At 38.3% G+C, this 19,343-nt stretch overlaps 1 protein-coding gene across 1 annotated transcript in view; it reads right to left on the bottom strand.

Moving 5' to 3' along the window:
- LOC126484896 (dynein axonemal heavy chain 10) overlaps nt 1–19,343 on the bottom strand; it is a 1,141,797-nt gene that overhangs the window by 333,244 nt on the left and 789,210 nt on the right. Inside the window, exon 47 of the mRNA XM_050108495.1 lies at nt 2,093–2,285. Coding sequence (XP_049964452.1) covers nt 2,093–2,285 — 193 coding nt within the window. The remainder of the gene's footprint in view (nt 1–2,092; nt 2,286–19,343) is intronic.

The raw sequence follows: 19,343 nt of genomic DNA, 5'->3' as shown, positions 1-19,343 counted from the left end.
ATTGGGGAGAAGAGAAGTTTGTGGCGCAACTTGACCAGAAGAAGGGATCGGTTGGTAGGACATGTTCTGAGGCATCAAGGGATCACCAATTCAGTATTGGAGGGGAGCGTGGAGGGTAAAAATCGTAGAGGGAGACCAAGAGATGAATACACTAAGCAGATTCAGAAGGATGTAGGTTGCAGTAGGTACTGGGAGATGAAAAAGCTTGCACAGGATAGAGTAGCATGGAGAGCTGCATCAAACCAGTCTCAGGACTGAAGACCACAACAACAACAACAACATGCATCTAAGCAGTTATACAGAGCTCTGAGATTGAAAAGTTCCAGAAGAGACACTGGGTTTGGGTACATAAAAGAGTTTATGATATTGCAGCACACTGGCAACTTTTAAATCAAGAAAATGTCAAGAGACAGTTGGAAGTGTTTTTTCTGTCTTTCTACACCAATCATAATTATTGCAATAATATCTTACCTATGATTTAAAAACAAATAGATCTCCTATATAGCAGTCTATAACCGAGGGGAGCTTACAACAAACTATAGTCATAACAGCCAAAGAAATGTTGAAGGAATCACGTCAGAAGTTTCACGTGATGTTATGTCATAAAAGGAAAATTTTCTTTTGAACATAATTTGGGGAGTGAAGGTGATGTAATCTCAGATCTTAGACTGTGTCACAAACTGTAAATATTTGAATGTCAGATATGAATACTGTGTTACAAACTGTAGATTCCTTAATCTAAGTATGACAATAACAATTTTTTTTATGTATAGTCCATATATGTAACTCTGTTCTCTCAACTAAATTTAGAAAAAGTTGTGTAGATACAACTGCTAGCCAATAATATGTAACCCTAGTAAGTAAGGCTCTGACTTATCCAGAAGACTGGAAAAAAAAAAAAAACTTTTTTTGTAATCAGTTGAAGTTGGATCAAAATAAATAAATAAATAAATGTGGAATCACAAATGATTTCTCTATTTTTGCTGAAGAAAACTGTAATTTGAAAGTATTTTATTGTTACTTTCAGCAGACATAACGCACCAACATACTTGTTACAAGTGTAGAATGTCACAATTGAAAATTAAAAAAAAAACTTTGATGAAACGTCTGAAAAAATGATTGTTTTGAAAACTAATTTGACAGCAACAAAAAAGTACATTTGTTTAATAAGTGACAAAGAAATGGAGCAATAAATGTCACTGGATTTCAAATTTATCTATTATTTATTACAATTTTGATTTGTATATGATTAATAACTGCTTTTATTTGTGTAAATGAATAACATTTTGAATAATTTTTTTTGTTAGTCAGAAAAAATTAATAATAATTTTTAATATATATTCATAATTTGTTACTCAAATAAATGTTGCCCAACTGTGGAGGGAAGTGCACCACATCGTGCATATACACACTACAAATTCACAGCCTATGTGCAGGTTAATACATGTGTATGATATCCATGTGACTGTGCCCAAATAGATGATCTATGCATGGCCACAGTCAAATGCTCACTCACTTGAGTTATTAAGTGAGGAAGCATTGGTCATCTTTGGCAGCTTCACTGAATGTTTGCAAAGTGCATTTGTACTCTCTCTCACACACCACAGGCATGTGCAGACCATGCAGATAGCTCATGCACTTGCAGGGCCCTAGTCAACACATTTGGGTTTGCCCATGTAGGAGGGCCATAGCCAACCTGACCATTAGAAGAATGGATTGTCTGGCTCTCCATAGTTGTCACTGCACACCTGATGCAATACAGATGTTAGAGGGTTGTGTGTATAATCTTCTAGTAGTGTACCTACTGACTGTCATCAGCAATCTGCTGATGTATTTCACATACATCATTGAAATCAATCTGAATTTAATATACTTCATTATATTGTAATATTTGAATACTCCACAATCTTACATCAAACATTTAATATTTCAAAATACTGAATATGTTTACAATGCAAAATTTGAAAAACAGCTTTAAAATCCAAGAACATGAATCTGGGCTAAATACAGTCAGATTAAACTGAGAGTATTTGCAAATGGTAACAAGATAACGCGCATCAGCATGAAAATCTCATTGCATTGCCATCCATACCTTCATATGGGTCTTGACCCCACGTATCTGAGTATTTGTAATGAGATCACAGTTCATTTCCTGCAGAGTGCGTAGGAAATTTGGGTCAGCCATTACGGCTTTGGCTGCCTTCCAGCTCACTTCACGTGCTCCAAGAAGAATACTCACACATTCACAGATGGTTTGTACTGGTTCTGGGGGTGATGCAAATGCCCTGTAATAACATCAAAAAACTAATTTACAGTCAGGAACATGAAATACTTTACATTCTATATGAAAGTTATTGCAACATGAAAATATGCTGATACCCATGACATATTTTGACATTATAAAATCCTCCAAATTAAAAAGAGATAGTAGCCAGATAAGAACATTAGGGATGAAAATCACTTGCATGAGATGCATTAATTCTCATAATTAGAAGTATATTGTCTCATAACATATGAGTTAAATCAATGATTTATTGCATAGGAGACTCATAAACAATATATGTGGGAGGATCCAAAGGCAATGCACAATAATTTTACTATGCAAAAGTTTACCGTATTTACTCGAATCTAAACCATACTCGAATCTAAGCCGCACCTGAAAAATGAGACTCGAAATCAAGGAAAAAAAATTTTCCTGAAACTAAGTCGCATCTGAAATTTGAGACTCAAAATTCAAGGGGAGAGAAAAGTTTTAGGCCGCACCTCCAAATCGAAACAAAGTTGGTCTATTGTAATATGAGACACAATTTAGGTAGAATAAATGACGATACAGCTACAGTAGTTTGGTTCGGGTCGTAAGCTTAGCAGTTAAGCGTTACCAGGTAGCCATTGCTATGCGTCAGGCGTGCTTCGTCTGGTTTGAATCGGTTGCTTATTTTTCTTTGATGTGATAAGTGCCTTTCTCTTTGTTATAGGTGTTTACATCACTCTAGGCTGAAAATGCATTATTGTACTGTGTCATGCATTGTTTGTCGCATTCTGATAAGTGTTTATGACCTGTCGCCGCTCGCAGCATGGCTTGCTTTTGTGCGCGCTACCGCCGCTTACAATAAAAAAAAAAGAGAGGAATTGTCTCATTAGCGAAACAATGGCAAGAGACTGCTATTTGTTGTTACTTACACTGCTGCTTTCTTTGATAATGATCAACAAGAACCAAATGATAGACTGCGTATGATAGATGTTCTGAATGAGAGTTTAGCTAAAATTTTTCTCCGTTTGTAAATCTTTGCAGACACCTCTGTTGTACATTACATTCTGCACAGAAATTAGAGTCATCTTAGATTAAAAAATGAAGTCAATTGCCGTGCTTCATTTCTGATTGTATCACTATTAGGCATAAGAATAATACGAATATAAACATGACATGATATGTATATTCTTCCGCATTTGCTGCTACCTCACACTAGTTTCGTAGGTTATTAGGCAGACAGGATTTAAATGAGATAGCAGCAAACATGAAAGAATACACGGCAAAATGTTTATATTCGTATTATTCTTATGTTGAAGAGAATACTGCATGTGATTCGCAATTCATAAAAGATCCTATTAGCAACCATCTCTTCTCACAGGTAGGAAAAAATTCAGAACGTAGAGTTGGCCATATTGACAGACATCCCAAATAGTCATACCAGTCAGATTTTCGTAGTACATTGAAATGCTGCTATATTCGAAGATGAACAACACGGCATTTGTATTTACTTCGTTGGATAATGTATGAAAATGCAGTGGCCGAAACTCGGGGCGGAGAAAAAAAGCTTGTCTTACACCTTTTTTTTTTTAATTTATTTACTGACGCAGAGGTTTTGACGCCAGTATTTATTTTTGTGTCTGCAAAGCATGCCTGTGTAGTGCTTCATATATTCGACGGCAGAAGATAGTTGTGGCAGCACGTACCAACATTTTTCAGAACTTCCACTTACTTTGCACTCGATTCTAAGCCACAGGCGGTTTTTTGGATTACAAAAACCGGAAAAAAAGTGCGGCTTAGATTCGAGTAAATACGGTAACTGTTAACAAAACAAAAGTCACAAATGAACTTACATCCTTTACCTACTTTTCTACAGAGACACCAATGTCCTCAACATATTTTTCCCATCTTGGTACAGTTTCAATGTTGCTTGTGAAAGTCCATTTGGTTGGAATACAGCTACGTGTGTTTTGCTGATTTCACTTCGGCATTTGTTACAAAGCATTGACAAGTAGGATTTCTTCTTGGGACCAAGTTCTGTGTTTATGTATTTCACATACATCATTGAAATCAATTTGAATTTAATATACTTCATTATATTGTAATTGCAAGGTCCAGACTGTATGGTAGATGCTGGAGCACCCCCCACAAAAATTTGGCAGTTTTCTCATGAACAGGAGCAGCAACATGAGGGCAAATGTTGTCATGGAGAAGTTCGACACAGTCAGCATTAATGTTATGGCATTTATCACGAAGGGCACAATGCAACGTACCCAAAGTTTTAATGAAGGCTTCGGCATTCACAGTGGTCCTATCTTCAGCAAAGTCCATCAACAACACACAGTGTGTATCCCAAAACATTGTCAAAAGCACTTTCCTAGCAAGTTGAGGTATTCTGAATTTTTTTCATACTGAGGAATGAATATGTTCCCACTCCATAGATGCTTGCTTGTTTTTGGGCATGTAGTGGTATGCCACATAACATGATAAAAATGATATTGAATAACTCTGCAAATGTACCAAAATCGACGTCATAATGAAATAAATATTATTGTAGAAAAATAAATAACAAAGACTCTGTAATCATTAAGTATGATCTGCAAATGTAATTGAAATCACTGGCTTTTTTTAATTTTTTTTTATTTGCAAAAAGATCACCTCTCTTCCCTTTTCTTTATGTGTAGCATAAGAAGCAATTTTGTGATGAGGCATGAAAACATGTAAGTTTCATATAATATTTAGCCTAAATATAATCACATGTTACTTAAAAGTTTCGCTAATGTTTCTCTGTAACAGCTCCTATATCCATGATGTGATAGATTTCAATACTTTATGCAAATTTCATAAGGGAACACTACATCTACATTTATACTCCGCGAGCCACCCAACGGTGTGTGGCGGAGGGTCATTTTACGTGCCACTGTCATTACCTTCCTTTCCTGTTCCAGTCACTTATGGTTCGCGGGAAGAACAACTGCTGGAAAGCCTCCATGTGCGCTCGAATCTCTCTAATTTTACATTCGTGATCTCCTTGGGAGGTATAAGTAGGGGGGAAGCAATGTATTCGATACCTCATCCAGAAATGCACCCTCTCAAAACCTGGACATCAAGCTACAGCACGATTCAGAGCGCCTCTCTTGCAGAGTCTGCCACTTGAGTTTGCTAAACATCTCCGTAACGCTATCATGCTTACCAAATAACCCTGTGACAAAACGCGCTGCTCTTCTTTGGATCTTCTCTAACTCCTCTGTCAACCTGACCTGGTACGGATCCCACACTGATGAGCAATACTCAAGTATAGGTCGAACGAGTGTTTTGTAAGCCACCTCCTTCGTTGATGGACTACATTTTCTAAGGACTGTCCCAAAGAATCTCAGCCTTGCACCCACCTTACCAACAATTAATTTTATATGATCATTCCACTTCAAATCGTTCCGTATGCATACTCCCAGATATTTTACAGAAGTAACTGCTACCAGTGTTTGTTCCACTGGTGCAGAGGTCAGCGCCATAGTTTTAAATGATAACAGCCCAGAGTCGTAATAAATGTCTTAGTATTTGCTAATTTTGACAATTAAAAATAAGTGTAAATATAGGAGAATTCTTTTGAGTAGCAGTTCTTCCTTTGAAACATTAAAAGTGATCAGTTTTTCCAATATTCAATCATATTTGAGTAAAGTGAGTTCAGTCCTTTGAAACAGTACAGGTGATCAGTTTTTCCAATATTCAATCATATTTGAGTAAAGTGAATTCAGTAAATGTTTTTGATTCCCGCTTAACAAAACTGTGAGAATCTCCTTAGTGTTGCAGTTTCATAAAAGTAAAAAATAATTTACGAAAATCAATTTTAATTTTGCGATATACAGTTATATATCTGGAATTTTGTGTGTTGTTGGTGTCTTTTAATATAAAAACATCATGCCAGACAAACTAACTGTGAGAAGTACCACAACTGAATCACTGACATAAATAATTTTACAGTTGTAAAGCAGGCAGAATAACAATAGCTCCAACTTTTCATACCATACAAGTACCAATACATAAAGAACCACCACAATGGCACACAATGTGTGGGGCATGAATGATCAATTTACATAAATGTACCAGTTGTGGAGGTACATAAAGTACCACCACAACTGGAGACCAAAGTATGCAGCTCGAACCACTTACATAAATATGTCTGAACAGAAGTGCAAACAGATACATAGCTGTATTTAGTTTTTGGTTAAACTCAGAATCTCAGACTAAAACTTAGATGTAAATGTATATTTTGTGTATGCAGAAATTACAGTTGGTACATATTTTAATAATGTAAAAATAAACTGTTTCATGTACCACTTCCATCAAAATCCTACAAAGCAATCTATCCACGTGTTAGAAGTGCCTGCAGGAACTGATCCTCAGGCTGCAGCCTTGAGAAAAATAAAAATAACCAGAACAGCAAACCAAAACTACAAAAGGTAAGAGTGCAGATACATGACAGATGGATGGAGAGGGTTTTAAGGGCACACAACAGCAAGGTCTTCAGCGCCCACTCAGTAACAGATTGAGACGGGTGTCAAGAAAAGACTCATAACAATAAGATAAAACAGAACGTAAGACACAGGAAACAAGCTTGCAAAAATATGTGCCTACCCACACTGAAGCGTGGGACGAAGCACACCGCCAGCAGTAAAACGTGGACAACCCAGGAAGAAAGTGGTAGAAGGAGCTAAAACAATATAGCAGATGGAAGTGGCTGGCTGACCACAAGGAAAAAAGGGAGGTGCCAGCCACTCTGCTGCAATACACTAAAACCTCGAGCCTAAAAGTTTAGGCCAGAGTCCAGACACATCACAAAACTTGAAAACCCTAGACACACACGTCTCATCATTAGCTAAAACACAGGGCAGATCCTCATCAACTTGTGCTTCTGCCCTCGCATCACGGTATAAAATGCAGTCTGTTAAAATGTGCTGGACAGAGATGTGCACACTACAAGCATCACAAAATGGGGGATCCTCCCATCGTAATAGAAAGCTATGTGTGAGAGGACAGTGCTCAATCTGAAGACGCGTGAGGGGCACTTCTTCCCGCCTGAGCACCTGGCAGGAGGTACACCACGGCCGACTTGTTGACTTCACCGACCGCAGTTTATTAGCCGGCACCGCCAGCCATTCTTCCTCCCACAACTCCGTGCACTTCTTGTGGAGTGCAGAAATGACAGACTGCAAGGGAATAGGACACTGGACCACATCCTGCAGCCCGATCGGCCTGTTCATTGCCCCATATTCCTACATGACCAGGCACTCAGCAGAAGGACACCTCCTTACCCCGCTGTTGGAGCAAGTACAATTGATCATATATCAGCTGGACCATCTCCTCAGTTGGGTGCAGATTCTGATGTAAAGCACTAAGTGCTGCTGGCTGGTGGACAACAGAACATAAATGAGCAGGGGGCCAGACCTCTGCACAGTGAAAAATTTTAAATTGTCTACATATTTTAATGAATATTTTTGCAGTGAAGTTAAAACAATTCGTTTACTAAAATCAGTGAATGATAGTGTTCATTTTTAATGTCTGCCATAGATAGTTCAGTGCAGTGTATATTTCCTATAAATTTGCTTGCCAGATTAAGTGTAAAGTAATTTAAAGTAAAGTGTGCAAAAAGATAACTTCAGAGCATAGATCACAAGATAATTGTGCCGTGTTTTTGATAATTAACAATTCAGTATAGGTAAAACTTGCACTGCAGTTGCAGAAAGTTCTGTATAGGTTAACTAGCTCAATTCATGTACAGAGTCAAGTTTTGAGTCAATTTGAAATAATTTTAGTTGATGATAGGCTTACATAACTACAAGAAAGTGAATTTAAGTAGAAATTTCTAATTTTTTTGTGTGTGTGTGTTTTTTTTTAGTATATTGTGACACAATTTCACTTAAGGTGTGTGTTATATTGCTTGTGTTTTTTGTGAGTCTTGTGTATATTGTCATTGAATAAGCAAGGGTAGGCCACATAAAGAGAAAGGTACCGAGAGTGAAGCTCTATCTGATACAGGAGTGGACAATAATATCCACGAACTCCAAATAGCTGACCCACTGGAGAATAGTCATTCGCAAGTTCCTCAAAAGGAATCAGAACTAGGACCAACATCTCATGATTTTACTGAAAATACTGAACAAGCTGAAATGAGCACACATGTTCATGAGATTAGGCCAGAAAGAAAAACTGATGTCACAGCACCAGTCGATGTTGCACAATTAGATATTTGGGACAGACAATGTGAACAAGTACTTTTACACCAGGTAAAAGACGTGTTACAATCAGAATGTAACGAATGTGGGAAAAGAGAAAAAGGGCGTATGCTCTTCTTGTCCAGAAATTAAATGACCTTTTAGAAGAAAATAGATGTGATAAAAAGCAAGTTTTGGAACTTGTAGAACAAAACAAAGATGTTCCAGAGAAAATCAATGAACTTGACAGTAGAGTAAATAAGTTTGACAATAACCATGCCACACTCGAAAGTCAAGTAAAGGTTATCAACCAGATGGTTGATTACCTCACACTAATCTTAGAAAAATGCATCAACAAGCATATCTCTGAGGCAGTGGCCAGTTACAAACTGACCCACCCATCACAACACATGTTGCTCTCTGGCAACACATGAATTGAGAAATGCCGCAGTAAAAATAAAGATACGGCAACTTTTCAGTTAATACATGCCATGATGAGCAATTTGTCTGTAAGAGGCAGCCAAAACAGACTCCACCTACTTTTACAGGCATTGTTGGTGCTGCAGAATCAGGTGTATTACCAACCCTTGCCCAAGTAAAACCTGAGGAATCGTTGATAAAGCATAGACAGTTTCAAATATACAATAATGAGAAAAAGATTGTGCATCCTGTCATCATAATAAAAAAAATTTTTAAACTTTTTGCCTCTCTCATGGACACAAAGGCAAAAGATTCAGTTTGTCACATCCTTTAAAAGAGGAGATGCACTGCTGTGGGCACTAGAAATGGCCGAACAGTGCACATTGTTTTCTGATTTTCAAAACAAATTTCTTGCAAGGTTCTGGTCCCGATCTGTACAAGAATGTTTAAGAAAACAGGTCTACAACCCCAAACAGTTCAACCACCACTAGGGAATCTAAGAAAGTGTTTTGATAAATATATTAATAAGATGTGCTTTTGGAATGAGCCGATGCTGGCAAGAGATGTATTGAGAATTTTTAAAGGAAACCTACACATTTCCATTCAAGAAAAACTTTTGCGTGTCTCAGACATGGACTTAGAACAATTTATATCAATACAATATTCTTTGGATTTAATCCAAGAAGACGCAAGGCAAAACAAATATGGCAATGCAAGGAGTAATCAAAACAACAACAAATCACAACAGTCGAGTAGTAGCAGCCCTAGAAAGAATGGGTTCACAAAGAATAATGACTTTTCAAATGGTGAAGCATACAATAAAATGCAGGCAGGGCATAACCAGCAACCGAGTAACAGTAATTGGCATCCTAACCACGTGGAAGGAAACCAATATTCATGGTCTACTTATTCACCGAGTAAAAATGGCAATGAACAATACAACCATAGAAGGAGAGATGAAGGAGGGGGTAACCACATCTTCTCCCAGAAAAACGTGTGCACTGTCAATGACCACTGGCAACTCCCAGGGCCAGCAAACTGGCAGGCACAAAGTCAAATGTCAAATAACAATGCACCGATCCATCACATTAATGTTATACCCCGCCACCACCATTGCAGCATTCACCTAACCCTAATGCCAAAGTGTATGCAGCACAGAGTCAATTTTGTGCTCAAAATGAGAGCATGAGGATTGTGGACGTCACATATCAGACACCTGCAGTGGGAGACAGGCCGTCAAACACCGGCTGACTGCTGTACACCCCTTCCAGTCAGTTGGCAGGGGAGGAGTAGGGGGCTCACAGAATGTGAACGTGTGTATGCTGAAATACAATGATGGCCAGCATTTAAAGGATGAACTAATAACTGAACCGCGACAGCGAAGAATGGATGATATGGAATTAATATAGGCTGCCTTTCAGGCTAAAATTAACAATATTTTAATAACAGTGATTCTGGATGCAGGTGCCAAAACATCAGTGATATAAGAACATTTGTTCCATTATGTAGACATGATCAGGAAGCTGCTGGTTTTACCAGAAGAAAACTATAGAGAGGTAGGAGCCCTACGAGGGAAGGCACAGTTAATAAAATACCAGGTGTAGGTAGAGCTAACACTGGAGAAAGAAGCATTTACAAGCCAATTCCTGGAGGTTAGAAATCTTGCCGTACCCAGAATCCTGGGTTTAGATGCTCTCCATGAAATGAAAGCAAAAATTGACCTGGCACGGGGCATCTCACCTTTATATACCATTATAAGCAGATCGAATTGGTGTTAACCAAGATGCCTGGTGCATGCATGAACTATTGTCAGCACATTAGCATAGTGCTCCCTGACAGTCCCACACTAATGGAGATGAATAATATCTCAGTAGAGAGTGAAAGCGATACGAAAGATGCCTGGGTGCAGGAGTCATGGAACATTAAGCAAAATATTGTAGCCGAAACCTCACATTTGAATGAACAGCGACAAAGTGAACTGACACAGTTGCTTAACCAATTTGCCAATGTATTTACCAAAAGACCTGGTGTAATCACACAGTATGAGTACAATAACTAAGTCTGAGCACACGATACATTCTGCCGCACAACCTATTCTATCCCCTGCTCAGTGAAAACTGTAAATAGATTCGTACTTGATAAGCAAGCATAATTTGAACAAATTTAGGTTAGTTTGAATATGTTTTTTTGTGATTTATGTGTGCTTTATTCATTTTTGTACACAAATCTTCTTGTCTTGTTTAGTGTGTAAGTATGTGTATTTTCGAATGAGTTGAACTGAATGTGTGCATCACATATGTACATATTAGCAAATGAATCAGATGTACATCTCCATAAATGACTTACTAACACTGAGCACAGTGTGTGTGCCCAAAAATTTGTCCCACTGAAATTTTGATAAATCCTATTCTCTGCATGGGATCGTTCATATTTCTCATTTCAACTACAGTACAGCTTGACAGATTTAGTGTGAATACCAGCTTGAAGTAATAGTGGCTGCACTCTCGTGTGCAAGGCAGCTGCAAGTGCGCAATCTATGTTAAGTGAATGATTCTGTGTTGAATGATAATATTATGTACAAAATTTACTGAACTCATGATATCAGAGTGGTCAAATGGCCGACACTTCATGAATAAGAGGATTTGGCAAAGAACATGATAATTTTGTAATAGACAAAGCATATTACTGATCAAATTACTTGTCGGTAAAGCTGGTAAAAAATGTAATATTGATTGTATATATATTTACATATATACTTTCACTGAAAAGGATCAAAATGTGCTCAATGTGCCTTTAATGTGAAGTACTTTTCTGGACACTCAGATAGTGACATGAGGAAAGAAGTTACTCACATGGTACAAACTTTAAACAAAGTAAGAGTGAAACAGACTGTACGTGCTAGGCAAAACATTGATAAAATGTACCAACGTGCATCAGTAATAAAGTAAATGTAAATTCCTGTCACATATGGTTGAACTGTAATAAGTAAAGTGCTATATGGTTGTTATAATTTCACTGAACTGTGCACAGCAAGAAACAGTCATGTTTATTGCAAGACAGTGAACCCATACATTGTAGTTAAAACTGAGTGGTTAAGAAAGAGCCAACTGTGAGCTAAAATCCCAAGTGAACACTTTCAGTGGCACAAGTGTTAGCGGAACAGTGTGAAAGTGTCACGACGATAAACCTTGTACAGACACCCAGCAGAGTGATGTACAGGAAAATCACATTAAACTAAAAGAGTGATCTGAAAAAGCCAAAATCCCAAGTGAAGTGCTGTTATTGTTTGTTCTCGACAAACATATTACAGACATTTACAAATATACTTGTGACTGTAGAGTGTATGGCCTAATAACTTTTCCCTTGCAGCCAGTGTATGTTGTAGTACTGTTGGTGAGAAACCTAATGTGTGGTGGGTTACTTTTCATGCCGTGCGAGTGGCCACTCCTGGACCGCTCAGGAGGTTGGCACTGGGTGATGCTCACTTGTTGACTGACATCATACACTGGTCATCGAAGTTGATTTCCGTGCGTCTTGTTCCCACTTCTGCCGCGGCCCTGCACTGAATACTCGCTAACACTGTTTTCAACTGCCGTCGCAATGATTGATGAATTTTCTTCAACTAACATTCATGTATAATGCAATTCCAAACTACATGAACACTTTACAAAAGTAAATAAGAAAACGTGGAAGATTTTGCTCATGAATATAAAGTCAAATGAACTTTATTTGCTAAAACATCACAAACGTCAAACCTTTTGCCAATATTTTTAAACTGACAAAAGACTTTTGCCTTATATGTGAAACTAGTGTAACGTGTTACAGACTTGAACCTTAAGGGGCTCCGGAAAGGCTCAAAATCATGAAAAGTTCAATTTTTACTTTTTTGCGTTTTCTGAATCTGCTGACTATTACCTTTTAATAGATATATAATTTATTCAATTTCGAAGACTACAACTATTTTTAAATTTTTTTTGAAATGTGTTCTACATGGGCGTGACCACTGTGGCGCTGTTAAACTGCTGTCAAATGGTGTTATTATTAACGTCCGTGTTCATCACGTACATTTTAGTGATGTGAGATAAAGTATGTGTTGTGGCTAACCTGTGATGGTTCAATATATATCGCTGGTGTGATTGTCGATTGTTTCATGTTTATTTACTCTGTCGTTATCTCGAAAATATTTGTAATTAATTCTGTTTCTTGAGTCTCTGTTTTGTTGAAGTATAATAATGAGTAAAAGTAAAGTTATTAGAAATCCTCTGAAGGCTTTTAAGAAAAGGAGAAATGTTGGAAAGCCAAAGGTATGTGTTATTACTGTAAACAATAAAGACGATAACCAAGTGAGTGAACCTAACCTCTCAAGTACACCTGCCCATAGCAGTCAAAGTGGGAAAGAAAATACTTCACAGAAGAAGCTTGGTTCAATGAGTGAAAACTATGAATGTTTTATGGGCGAATCGGATGTGAATGAAATATTTGATATGTCGCTTCTCAAAGGAATTTTTTCAAACTGTGTAAGATGTATTCATTGTAGTGAAGTTGGTCTGGAACTCTCCATAATAAAGCACGTAGGACTTGCTAGTGAAATACAACTGAAATGTGATAAGTGTTCATACATGACCACCTTTTGGACCAGTGTTGCAGTAACTGTAACTGAAGAAAATGGTAGCAAAATCTATGAACACAACATTAGATTTGTTTATTCCTTGCGTTCAGTGGGTAAGGGTGCTACTGCAGGTGCAATTTTCTGTGGCATCATGAATCTTCCAAATCCCCCAACCAAGTTTACGACCTACAATAAATTAATAGGGTCTAAAGTAGAAGATGTCTGTATAGAATCTATGAAGAACGCTGTGGAAGAGGCAGTAGTGGAAAATAATGGTAACAGAGATTTGACTGCAGCGTTCGATGGTACCTGGCATAAACGGGGACACACATCTCTTCATGGTGTAGTATCTGCCACCAATATGTATACAGGGAAAGTTTTAGATGTAGCAGTAATATCAAAGTATTGTAGATGTCCACAAAAATATAAAGGTACACATGAATATAATTGCAAAGCTAACTATAGTGGCAGTAGTGGAGGAATGGAAGTGGCTGGTGTTGCCAGTATATTCCAGCGTTCTGAGGCGTGTGATAAAAGTGTGATATGTTAATTACCTTGGCGACGGTGATTCTAAAAGTTTCAAACATGTTCAAGGACTGAAGCCCTATGGTGATGATGTTGTAGTGCAGAAATTTGAGTGTATTGGACACGTACAGAAGCGAATGGGAACAAGACTTCGGCGACTGAAAGCTTCGTACAAAAAACAAAAACTCAGTGATGGTAAAGGGTTGGATGGGAAGGGAAGGTTAACTGACAGTGTAATTGACAAAATACAGAACTATTATGGAATGGCTATTAGGCAAAATACACAAAGTGTCGACGAAATGAAGAAGGCTGTTTGGGCTCTTTTTTTTCATACTTCTTCAACCGATGAAAATCCCCAACATAGCTTGTGTCCCAAAGAAGAAGACAGTTGGTGTAAATATAACAAAGGATTGCTAACTGGTGAAGTGTACACTCATAAGCATAGTCTGCCTCATGCAATAATGGAGGTGATAAAACCTATTGTCAGAGACTTAGCAGCACCTGAACTGCTGAAAAAGTGTATTCATGGAAAAACTCAAAACCCCAATGAAAGTGTAAATAGTGTTATATGGTCGAGAAACCCCAAGACTGTATTTGTTGGAATAGAAACACTTCACTTTGGTGTGTATGATGCTGTTGTGACTTTCAATGATGGCAACATTGTAAGGTGCAAGGTATTTAGAAATATGGGAATGAAGATAGGTTCTAACATGGTACGAGCGATGCTTGCTTTAGACAAGGAATGCCTTCGGGCTGCAGACAGGGCTGTAAAGAGTCTAGAAATACAAGCAAGAGTAAACAGGAGGAGGAACAAGACGAAGCTGGAGGAGGAGTTTGCAGAGGATGAAGATAATTCATCCTATGGACCTGGAATGCACTAAAAAGTTAATCCAATCTTTGTCGCTCGATTCCCAAAACTTTTATTTTCTCATACTAATTACTTGTTTTCTAAGGATCTTCCAAACATATTTGTTTCAAATTTTCAGTAAATGTTACACAGTACCTTCTGCATAATTTAACACAGCCTTTTTCCAAAAAACTGTATATTTTTGAATATATAAATAAAAAATTGCAAAAAAATGTTGTGAATTTTCATTACAATTGAAAAAAAATCATCTTTAATAACTGAACTAAAATTTTGTAAAATACCTGTGTTAAGTTGTAGCCCATATTCCAATAAATAAGCTGTAAAAAGTTCAACTTCCTACCTCAAATACTTTGTGAGGAAAGACGTAATTTATAAGCGTTATTTTAACATTGCAAGTATAGGGCGTTCCAGAGCCCCTTAAGTGACAAAACATGTCATGGTCATTCTTAACCAGCGAATATGAAAAACTTTCTAAAATAATCTGCACTATAATCATCTGTTAAATGAACTATTTTTCTTTTATGTTGATGTAAATACTGTTCCATCATAATTGTTATATATGTGTATGTTTAAATGCCTATCATTTGAAAAAAGGCTCATAAGCACTCAGAAAACACTAACTTCATGAAATTTCAATGACTTATGAACAATATCATACACTGCATCAAGGAAATGCTGAACTGCTACAGTAAGGTTTACAGTTGCACATGTTGGCTGCACAAAATTGCTGCTTCAATCGCTTTGACACTCTGTGTGGCTGCAGCTGTTACCGGCCACCCAGAGCATGGTGAATTACTAAGCCCTCTTGTAAGAATGCACATCACCAGGAGACACTGCTATGGTCCTTACAATCATTAACATACATGCCGTGCATGTACCTGTGAATTTCACTTGGTCTATGACCTTTGGCCATGAATATCGAACTACGCTACACTGCTCTTCACAAGTTGATGACAGTAACATGCCTGTCACATTTGTTTCATAGTTCAGGTTTCTCTCACTAGAGCTGCATATTGAAAAAAATACCCTCTGTAGTACAATCTTCAAACTATATTGTTGTGAAATTGCAACATTTCAGCTGCAATACCAGGGATGAACAAAATCTTTGTGTAATACTTTCTGTCCTCCCTCATACTATACTAAATTTTAATTTTAGAGTAGTTCATGCACTACATGAAAACTGAATGATTGATAAATTCTTTTTGGAAGTTTATACATTTCGTTTCCTTTTGCTGTATATTAAATAACAATATTATCATTCAAGATTTCCTATACCAAGTAAAAGCACTTTTGGACTAGCATGTTGTACAGTTTTTTCTTCAACAAACTACTCTTTGTCTTATACAAAAACAGTATCATTGACAGGCACACAAAAAAGGAAAGAAAACTTGGTGTCTTTCAGAGTAATATGTTTTCGAGCTACAGTACAACCAACCACACGCACACCCACACACACACACACACACACACACACACCCACACACACACTCCTATGTGATTAAGTGGTACTTGCTAAACTCATAGCATCAGTGTTGCATTTTCGCAAGTGGACTATCGTGCAATGGGTGTTATGTTGGGTGGGACGGGTAGAAGGAGGGAGGGATGGGAGGAAGGGAGAGGGGCTGGTGGTGGGTGGCTAGTGGCCTGGAGGAAGGCAGCTGGTTTGTCAGCTACAAGTGTGGGAGGGAATGGTGGCAGATGTATGGGTGAGGCAGATGATGCACACTTGTCATGTCAGTAGTGAATGGCACACACTGAAGGAGGCATAGCAATGTGAAATGGGGGGGGGGGGGGGGTGACAGGACAGTGGAGGGGAAACTGTTGCATTGGGTGGATAGTGAGTTACCAGAGACTGAGGCCCGAACAATTACGGGAGTGAAGGATCTGCGTAGTACAGATAAGTTGGTGGTGGACGGAAGAATCCAGAAGGCCCAGACTGTGAAGTGGTCACTGAAATTGTGCAAGCTACGCTCAGCTGTATGCTGTGCCACTGGTCAACCTCATTCTTGGTAACAGTCTGGCAGTGGACATTTACCTGGGTGGAAGCTGGTTGGTAGTCATATCAACATAAAAATCTGTGCAGTGTTTGGAGCAGATTTGGTATTTGACATGGTTGCTTTCACAGGTGGCCTGGTCCCTCATGGGGTAGAGTAAACCTGTGACAGGACTGGAATAGGAAATGCTGGGGGGTGGATTGGGCAGGTTTTGCACCTGGGTCTTCCACAGGGATATGATCCTTGAGACAAGGGGATGGGATTGGGAGCGGCATAGGGATGGACTACAATGTTGTGAAAGTTGTGATGGTGACAGAACAGCACTTTAGGAGGGGTGGGTAATATCTTGGGTAGGATGTCCCTCATTCCAGGGCACAATGATAGTTAATTAAATTCAATGGTTGTAAAAAGGAAGAGAAGTATAAATTGGAGAGAATGCTGCACATAGCTTGTTGACTTTCTGGAATAGAACCCTACCAGAGATAACCCAGACTTTGACACTTATGGACAACAGCTTGGCACCCAGATCAGAAATGTTTCTGGCTGGGTGACTATCAACAACAAATGGAATTATTAGCCATGCAACCTTCTTTTGGGGCATTGTAGTAGTTAAATGACCCAAGAAGGGAACCATACATTACCACATTGGGGAGGGAGGGGCTAATTCTTGGTAACCAAGACATGCATATATTTTGGGGATTACCAAGGTGACTCTAGCTCTTGTATACACTTGGAAACAAACATCTTTGTTGTAATTGTTAGGTTTCTAAAGGACTAAGTAAAAGGATTGCCTGAAGCTTATCACAGTGACAGTTTATGGCAGACTGTTTATAAACGACCATCTTTTCCATAGACACCACGCCCATGAATGCACAGTGAAGCAGTCTGTACATGATGATACTCTCACTGTATATGCCAATGGAGTACAACTGGCTCTCCAAGAGGCCATTGACACATCTGATATTGACTACCCATGACACTGCCCATGAGGTGCTCATCTGCAGCCAGTGAAATTTTGAAAGAGTGTGAGAGTGTCAAAACATCTTCATATGATTGGTTGGGTACTTTGAATTCTGATGTGTGTTACAGGAACCAACTCAATTACTATGAATCGAATTAGAGAGACAGCATATGATGTGTTGTACAATGAGTCTGAACAAGCAAAATCACGTTGTTGAATTAACCCTTGTAAACTAGCAATCATGAACGATATTAGTGGCCAGCCTGTTTCTAGTGTTGATGAATTTGAGCCATAAGGCATCCACATGAAATCTCTGCAAATAATAATTCATAAGTAACATGCACATTCTCTCAAATTTAAGGGCAACTGAATTCAAGAGAACTGCTTGAGTAAGAAACCATCTCTGTAGAGACTAAAGACAGGCAAAGCAACCTGAATGGTGGTGAAGCACTTCTTTGATTGCTGTTAGTAAATACATGTCTCAATCCTCTTCATTAAAGGACAGGAACATGGTAGGCTGGCCTGCACCTGAGGAGTGACCACAGCTTGTATTGCATGGATACCCTGTATTTTGAGTTGATTGCTGAGAAGCTGATTTTCTTAATGAAGAAACCAATTTTGATGTTGTTGTTGTTGTTGCCACTGGTGCTGCTATTGAAACTGATACTGGAAGAGCTTTTGTAATTATTGTTGCATCTATTATACTACATCAGGATTGACATGAGAATATAATGAGAACAGACTGACCAGTCTGAGCCACCAACCAGTGGATGTCCAAAAATGAACAGACAAGACAGAAATGGACAACTGGAGACAACACAATTGAAACAATTGAGTTCAGTGAGTAATCCATAGAGAGAAAACAAGAAATGTTGTGATGCAAAGATCAAGAACGATTAGTGTGTTACACCATCTAGCAGTAAATACAAGGCTGCTTTTCATGACATATAGAGGTAGTAGTTTATGGCATCTATGAGCACTGGTTTGTAAACATGGTAGCCAGTGATGCTACAACAGACAACACTAGCACTTGACAGCTATCTATTATGTTACATTAGATAGTGACTGTCAATTGAACAAAAGGTGAGTTACTGTGTAATGTTTCAAATCATCTTAAGATAATGTAGTAATGATTTTTATTTGTATATATCAGCCTCAAGTATTCAAATGGCATCATCAGTAGTTTAAACTAATTATCAAATCAAAATAAGATGATTTGAAAACATATGTAATGAACCAAATGGTGGCTGTAGCTGCAGCCCCATGTACCAGGCACAGACCACAGCCATCAACAACCAATGCTGATGCAGCAGCCTCCACTGCAATCACTGCCACACACTGACTCACTTTTGCAAGGCTATGACTGAGTCCTTGGACACTGACACTATTCAAGAGGCTTCCAAGTGATGGAACAATGTGGCAATGCTATTTCTTCTATATGATCAGCCTCAGGACAACATTATTTGTAACCCTAAGGGCCAGCCAGTGATTGTTAAACAGATGGCC

This window comes from Schistocerca serialis, chromosome 6, assembly GCF_023864345.2.
Source record: "Schistocerca serialis cubense isolate TAMUIC-IGC-003099 chromosome 6, iqSchSeri2.2, whole genome shotgun sequence".
Classification (NCBI taxonomy): domain Eukaryota; kingdom Metazoa; phylum Arthropoda; class Insecta; order Orthoptera; family Acrididae; genus Schistocerca; species Schistocerca serialis.
The sequence above is the reverse complement of the archived record's forward strand: the minus strand, read 5'-3'. Positions and strand labels throughout refer to the sequence as shown.